General features: G+C 34.5%; 1 protein-coding gene across 1 annotated transcript in view; it reads right to left on the bottom strand.

Moving 5' to 3' along the window:
* The window catches only part of ARHGEF12 (Rho guanine nucleotide exchange factor 12), a 146,254-nt gene that overhangs the window by 72,911 nt on the left and 65,533 nt on the right, over window positions 1–7,810 (bottom strand). The window contains 2 exon segments of the mRNA XM_007450617.1: window positions 4,627–4,712; window positions 6,247–6,270. Of these exon segments, the coding sequence (XP_007450679.1) occupies window positions 4,627–4,712; window positions 6,247–6,270 (110 nt within the window).

The raw sequence follows: 7,810 nt of genomic DNA, 5'->3' as shown, positions 1-7,810 counted from the left end.
TTCCCTCTCTACACATGCTTGCACCAAGGAAAAGACCATGTGAGCACAAAGCAAGAAGGTGGCCGTCTTTAAACCCAGAGAAGAGCTCTCACCAGAACCTGACCAATGCTGGCAGCCTGACTGCATATTTCTAGTTCCAAAACTGTGAGAAAATAAAGTTCTGTTGTTTAAGCCAAGTCTCTGGTATTTTGTTATAGAAGCCCCTCTGGTATTTTGTTACAGAAGTCTTTTTGAAATAGACTAAGACAGTTTCAAAAAGACATGGTTTATTTTCTTGTACATAATATCATCAGCTGTAATCTCTTCAGGACACCAAGACAGAAGCTGTAGACTAACTCAAAATTCCCCTGCTAAATCTCTCATATTCCTCAACCCCCCACAAAATTTCTCTATTACAATATTAGTAAGGAAAATAGAAAATTAAGTATCATTAAAATTGCAGATCAGAAAATATACCTGTACATGGTCAACAGACTCCAAAAGGTTCAGAGGGGAAAATAAGGGGAAAAGGAACAAATATTGACCCTACTGCGCTGGGCAGAAACTTAACAAAGAAGTGAATACAAAACAAACATTTGGTTTCCTCTTAAAATGAGCAAAGTAAATCTATCTCACAAAATGGCTCTTAAAATGGCTAGGAAAGTTTAAATAAATAATTTGTAAGTGAATGACTAGTATTTGTGTGAAGTACCCAGCTAACAATTTTACCCCAAGAGAAGACAATGTATAATCTTAGAAGTTAAAAGTGGGCTTGTTAAGAGACGCTACACTAAAGCAATGTCACCAGTTGCTATGACTCTACTCAGTCATATTCCAGTATTTCCAAGCTTTCCATAACTCTCTAGAGATTCCTTTTCACCCATGCTAACTGCACACAGTCTGAAGAAGTCTGTTCACACAGGTGATAAAATATTTGTAATGTCAAAGAGATTTAATTTAGCATGCTAACTCTGTTCTGATCAACTCATCCCTCTCAAAAGTTCTTTATGAGAACTCATGGCTCAGTTCCTTCCAAAAAAGGTATTTCAAGGGTTCTCAAGAAACAAACACAGAGAAGCCACACCTTACTTCCCCATTACCACTTAAAATGTTTCTATTACTACCAAGCCAATGGCATGTCTGAACTAGTGCTAATATTCCCATCTCTGGTAAGAAAAATCTTAGTATACTATTTCTAGTCATGGATTCCTAAATTGTTAGTCTCATCCAAAGCAAACAGCAAGCTTTTGCATACATACCACAGATCTAGGAAAATGGTGGGGGAGATGAAATTACAACATTGCAAAGGTTGCTGGAAAAGAATGGTGCTATAAAGATAGTGTTCACGTTCCTAAGAAGAGAATAAACCATAGGAAGTTCTTTATATAGAACAGAAAGACAGGGTCTCAAGAACTTATGAGGAGCCAAATACTTTGGAAGGAAGAAAAAGCATGAATTTGACATGCTATAGGGCATGGTACACATTGTCTGTTGAACTACTGTAAAAGGTTTAACTACACAGAAAAAGTACTGGTCACATAAACCCAAGCAAAGAACTACATGTATGTATCTAACACAGAAGCATTAACTGATTTATAACCAAACACAGGCCTCATAATACTAAATAGTATCTGACATTATGTATTCAAGTGTCAGGAGATATAAATTATAAAGGTCTTAAAAGAGAAAGGGGGCATTTTCATGTATTTTTTCCTTTCATGTGTATATCAAGCTAGGAAACAGCTACACCCAGGGAAACTTCCACTTGATAGACTTTTGGCCTCATTTGGAGAAGACCTGGTTTTCCTTTGAGGCCAAATTTGGAAACTTCTTTAAAAAAAAAAAAACTTACTGGTCTTTCAGAGATTATTTTAGAAGTCTAGGGCTTCCCTGGTGGCGCAGTGGTTGAGTCCGCCTGCCGATGCGGGGGACACGGGTTCGTGCCCCGGTCTGGGAAGATCCCACATGCCGCGGAGCGGCTGGGACCGTGAGCCATGGCCGCTGAGCCTGCGCGTCCGGAGCCTGTGCTCCACAACGGGAGAGGCCACAACAGTGAGAGGCCCGCGTACCGCAAAAAAAAAAAAAAAAAAAAAAAGTCTAGGTTCCAGGCAGTGCTTCTCTTATCCACTTTTCTCAAAACACTAATTAGATGCCAAATCAAGAAAAGAGGACAGGTAAAACTATGCCGAAGAAAAGGAAAAGGAAAAATATGTCTGAAATTCACAAACATGGTTTATATTATCTTTGGAAGACAGGACATAGCCCGGAAATATTAGTGTTTTAATCATCTGTTGCAAAACTTGACCATTCAGGTTAAAGCTGCTCTTTGCAAAGACTATTTTTTAAAGGTGTCATTTTGAAATTTTCCCATTCAGAATAAGCTTTGGGGAAACTTATGAAAGGCAGAGACATTCTTCATGCTACAAAAATAAAATACTTAGGCTATTTTTGCTGTTGTAGATAAATTACACAAGAACAGCATTTCCAGATGATGAGGCAATTAAAAATAAACAATTAAAAATAAAATTAAAATTCCAAAGAACTGCTAACACATCAAACTATACCAGTACTATACTTAGAGAAAAAGACTGGTAGCACTGATGAAATTCTACATGATCCAAACTCTGCAAACGGGACATGGGAAGAAAATGCCAAGAATTCAAAGCTCATCCATGTTATTTGGAGAAACTTGACCCAAACATATTAGAGATAATCACTTTCCTAACATAAACAAGACGAAAGAGAAGATGGGTAATGTGCCTATTCTTACTCTACAATGTTAGTTTCTAGCAACCTTAAGCTTCCACATCACAGCCACATTAAAACCCCAGGCTCCCTTTCCCTGCAATAGATCATGCCATGCAGAGCAGACACAAAAGAGACTGCAGTTAAAAAAAAAAAAAAGAAAGAAAGAGAAGAAAGAGCATGAAGCAAGCTCCAAAGGTGCAAGGCTGAATTGGCTACATTAGCTTACCATATATCTCGGATCTACTCTCCTCTGAACTAGACTTTGTCTTCTTGGAGGAGCTATCTGCACAGGAGCGGGAGAAAAGGAGAGAGATATAGAAAATATGGAGAACAATGTAAGGGGAAAAATTCATGGGGGAAAAAAGAATGAATCATGATCAAGTTAAATCGTGCAAACACAAAGTATGAACATCACAGGTGATAGCCCTTAGAATAGTCACGAACAGCACAGGTAATGACATATTTTAGATTTATCAAAGAAAAGACAGTGCAATAAAAATATGTTCAAACAAAACAATACATGAAAAGTCTACAAAATATATCATCTGACAATTGTAGAGATGACAAAAGCACTAAAAGCTGTAATAATCTCATTATGAAGCACTGACTACCACTTTGCTAATCTGTCTTTGGAGATAGGCACATCACAGATGACCAGTACAGAGTTAAGTCAATCCAACAAGACTATAATGCTTCGATGAGCATAGGGCAGAAACATGTGACCCTAATTATCAAGACAGTAACTAATCATATAAATGAAAGCCTCTGAGCCCTATGACATCAAAATTAGGCGTCAGAAATAAAGGATTTTTCTTAATGGAGATGCAAGAACTTACATATTACATACTTCCACCACCAAAGCCTCCTAAATTAATGATCGGGATTTCATTTTTCACCTACCACCCAAGATGCAGGTAACTTACTAGCTATTCACCTCCCATTCTTCCCTTCCTAGATAATATTTATATTTTTCAAAATAAACTAGCAGTCTATACTAAAAGTATAAACAATCTTAATTAGACACAAAAAATACTCCATTAAAAATTAAAAATTTTACTTCTAAGTGAAAATACTTAAAAATAGATATATTTATGTATCTGAGACCTTAGCATTTACTTACTTCATCTTTTGTCATAGGAACATACAAGTAATAAAAGAGTATATGAACAAAGAATAAGTTTCAAATGACAAAAGCAAAATTATCAAGCAATTTTTATAAATTAAATACTGAGTGGGTTTACAAGGGGAAAGCAAAGGCCTATATATTACAAGAGGGGTTCAACCTATAGATACAAAATTAAGAATATAAACAGTCAAAAGTCCACCAGCATGAAAACTCTAGGAAAGATCAACACTACTGAGGTTGAAAGATAGCTGTCTGAGTTTAGAATACTCTTTGAAGAAAAAGGGATTTCTATTCATTTGCTTATTCTAAAATGAGATGATCATTAATTTTAAATTATTTTATCTAATACTCCAATTTACCATGATCACACCTGATTTTTTAGATGACTACAGAATATGTAGTTGTTATCAAGCCTTGATTATAGCCTTGATTTTATAAACATACTACTGTTCATACCTAGGATTTACCCAAGTTCTTGGTCTGACCAAAATCTCCAATTATGATACAATAACCATTTCTATTATCATCATTATTTTAAAATATAATAGAGTCTATGACGATGCTTCCATAGTGGAATCCATAGTGTTGAAAGTTAAAAGTGCTTGTATTCCTCCTGAGTGCAAAGGTTTTATATTATGTAATTGAAGAGGAAGGAGAGTCTTAAACAGATCAAACAGCTACTGCTGAGTGTTTCAGGTGGTCATGCAGCTTAAAGTGTTATTACTGGAAACTTCACTACTCTCAATATTCTTTGGCAGAACAAAGCGCTTTACCTGTGGGGTCAAAATCATGTGATGTACTGCGCTCAACTTTCTGCTTCTTATCTGTTGGTGACTCTCGGTTCAAAATACTTCCATGCCTAAATTAAATAAAAGCAATTAAATATTTTACTATAAGGAAATAATTGGAATAAAAACTTAATTTAAAAATCCCAAGTGTGTCTTACAAAGAGAAACCAAGAAATCAGTTTACCTTAAACAGTCTCATAAAACTCTCTAATTTATATTTTTCAAGAAGTTTTAAAATTCAGTCTATACTATGTTTAATACAGAGTCTATTTACCTGGTTATAAAAAGTGCTTAAAAATAATGAGTGGCATTTAGTAATAAAGTCTATTTTATTCTGAGAAATAACTGCTTAAAACCTTTTAGTGGTTTTCACAGGTTAATCACTATTATTTCCATTTAACAGATAAGAGAACAGTACCTAAAAGTAATTAAACACATTCCCCAACCCTATGAATATTATGGCCAGGTTCAAAAACACTGTGTAAATACAGCATGGATGAGAACAGTTTTAAAAAAGAAAAATCTTAGGCAAGACTTTTTTTTTTTTTTAATTGGGGTATAGTTGTTTTACAATGTTGTGCTAGTTTCTACTGTACAGTGAAGTGGACTTCCCTGTGCTATACAGCAGGTTCTTATTAGTTATCTATTTTATACATATTAGTGTATACATGTCAATCCCAATCTCCCAGCTCATCCGCCCCCCCCCCGCCCCCCCCCCGCCCCTGCTCTCTCCCCTTGGTGTCCATACATTTGTTCTCTAGGGCAAGGCTCTCTTAAAGCCTGCCTGTAATTCTTGCCACAGAAGTTTTTCCAAGGCCCAGATGGCATAAGAATTATTATTTTTCCTATGACCTACCCAATTATACTTGATCAGATAATGGCTGGGCAGCAAACAAGACCACTACTATAATACATACACTTCTAATTACTTGAAATGCCAAGATTAGCATTGGTATCCTGGACTATGCCATCACTAGAAACGATAAAAGTACTGTAATAATTAGGAATGACATACTACCTACATTTTAAATAATACATACAACAATTAAGATGAAAGAGAAAAAAGATGCTGAAGAATGAGTACTGAGGAAGAGGCATTTAATCCCAGGAAATGAATAAATATGGAGATTCAGATATAGGCACAGACATATTTGGACATTTTGGATTTTTTCCTTTACTGTCTTAGGGTAATTAAGACTGATCCAGTTTGTCAAAGTTCATTAACTAAAAAGGCAGTTACAGTTACCCAAGTGATAAAACACATCAAAAACTGGCAATCCATTTACACTCCCCAAGCTACTCACAACTGAAAACAGTCACAATAGATTTTAAAATTAAATCTCTTCATAGGGAGTGATCTTAAGTATCAATTTGAACAAACTTTTAAAATGCTTATATTAAAAACATTGGAAATGTTATCAAAATAATGCTGTCTTCCAGAAAAAATATGCAACACCTGTTATATTTTAAATTTGTAAAACATTTTGAAACTTTAAACTACTTAAATCCACATTTTCTAAAACCACAAAAATGCACCATAATTTTGAAGGAACACTTCTAAGTAAAATTTAACCTAAACATATGAAGTGCAACTGAACAACTTACCTTATAGGTTTTTTGAGGGGAAACCTGAAACAAAGAAAAAACAAAAAGAATAGATGCAGTTATTTCACTTGCAAGATTGTTATTAAGCTTATTCATTCTACAAAACCAGAATAAGGGATTTAAATCTTATACTAACTTTCCCAAAGCAAGATTCAACAAACAGGTGGAGTTGGATACCATTTTTTAATATTTTAACTACTTCGTTAAATCTTAAATTGCAGGTGTATTTACCATCAGCTGTCCCTGAGTATGGGTTCTCTTTTTAAAAATTCAAATAATAATAGCAATAGCTACATTTATTGAGAGCTTAGTAGATGCTAAGCACTATTCTAAACTGTTCACTTGTAATATTTTTTAATCCTAAAAAAAAACTATGAAGATATTATTTCCATTTTACAGATTAAAAAAACTTAAGCAAAGAGAAATATTTTACCATTAAAATATTATATTTAGTTTTCCTAGCAAGAAAAGTTCCTTCTTCACCTTTTCCCATTCAAAATATCTGGGTACTTATTACTGCTCTATTGGTTGGTCTGTGTCTAACCTTTGATCATGATTAAATCATTATTCTCAATTATTTATGTTTAGGTAATACCAGAAATCTAGAAAAAATTACCACTGGGGTACTATCAGTTATTAAAAATATATTCCAAAAGTAGAAAACAAAGGTACTTTAAATGTTTTTTCAGTTTGTAAGCGAAAAGAACTACAGCCTTTTCTCCTGGTTGTCTTTTTTAAAGGAAATATTACTGGATGCTTCTTGATAAGAGTTTGATGCTATACATAAATGCTAACCTAAGTCTAAAAGACTGTTCTCAAACATCCTCCCATTCCTCTTCTCATTTCTGTCCTTTTTAGAATTATCTCAACCTATAACATTTTATGTAAACATTATTTAGGTGATAAGAACAGGGCTTATTAAGAATATCAGTAAATTTTTTTAAGGCTACTAGTAACAGTAGTAAGAAATAAACATAAAATGATACCTGACTATTTTATTTGGCATGGAGGTAGTTTAGTTTAAAAAAAAAAAAAAACCTTAGTCTAAATATAACTTTAATTACAAATCACTTTACCTCCTATATAAATAAAAATTGATTCAAAGAAAAAGACAGAGAATCTAAAAACTTCCCTAATAAGCGATAGCATATTAACTCTACGACCAAGTTAGTGATAATAAGCAAAGGGGGTTCTGGGATAAAAGAGAGGACACTGCTCTAGAGAATATACTGATTACAAAAGATAACCAAACCTTCAAAAATAAGAGTTCCTAACTAGTCCATCCTTACTTGTTGGGGGAGGTGGGAGGGAATGGGATTTAAATTTAAAGATGAACATAAGTTGGCAGGAAAGAATTCCCAGCTGAATTTCTGCAAAGGACAATACCTGCAGTTAGCAACCTTAGCCACTTGGCCTGACAGCCATTATAAAAACTCCTACCCAAAAACAATGCTGCTTGCGTCAGAAACTGCATCATCCAGAGAGATTCTGGTAAAGAAACCTGGAAGTTCCCAGACTACTGACTGTAAACCAGTTTCCTGAGTTATTTTCTCTTACAAGGGAA

This window comes from Lipotes vexillifer, unplaced genomic scaffold (assembly GCF_000442215.2).
Source record: "Lipotes vexillifer unplaced genomic scaffold, Lipotes_vexillifer_v1.1 scaffold352, whole genome shotgun sequence".
Classification (NCBI taxonomy): domain Eukaryota; kingdom Metazoa; phylum Chordata; class Mammalia; order Artiodactyla; family Lipotidae; genus Lipotes; species Lipotes vexillifer.
Note: the sequence above shows the minus strand (reverse complement) of the source record. Positions and strands in the feature narration are given on the sequence as shown.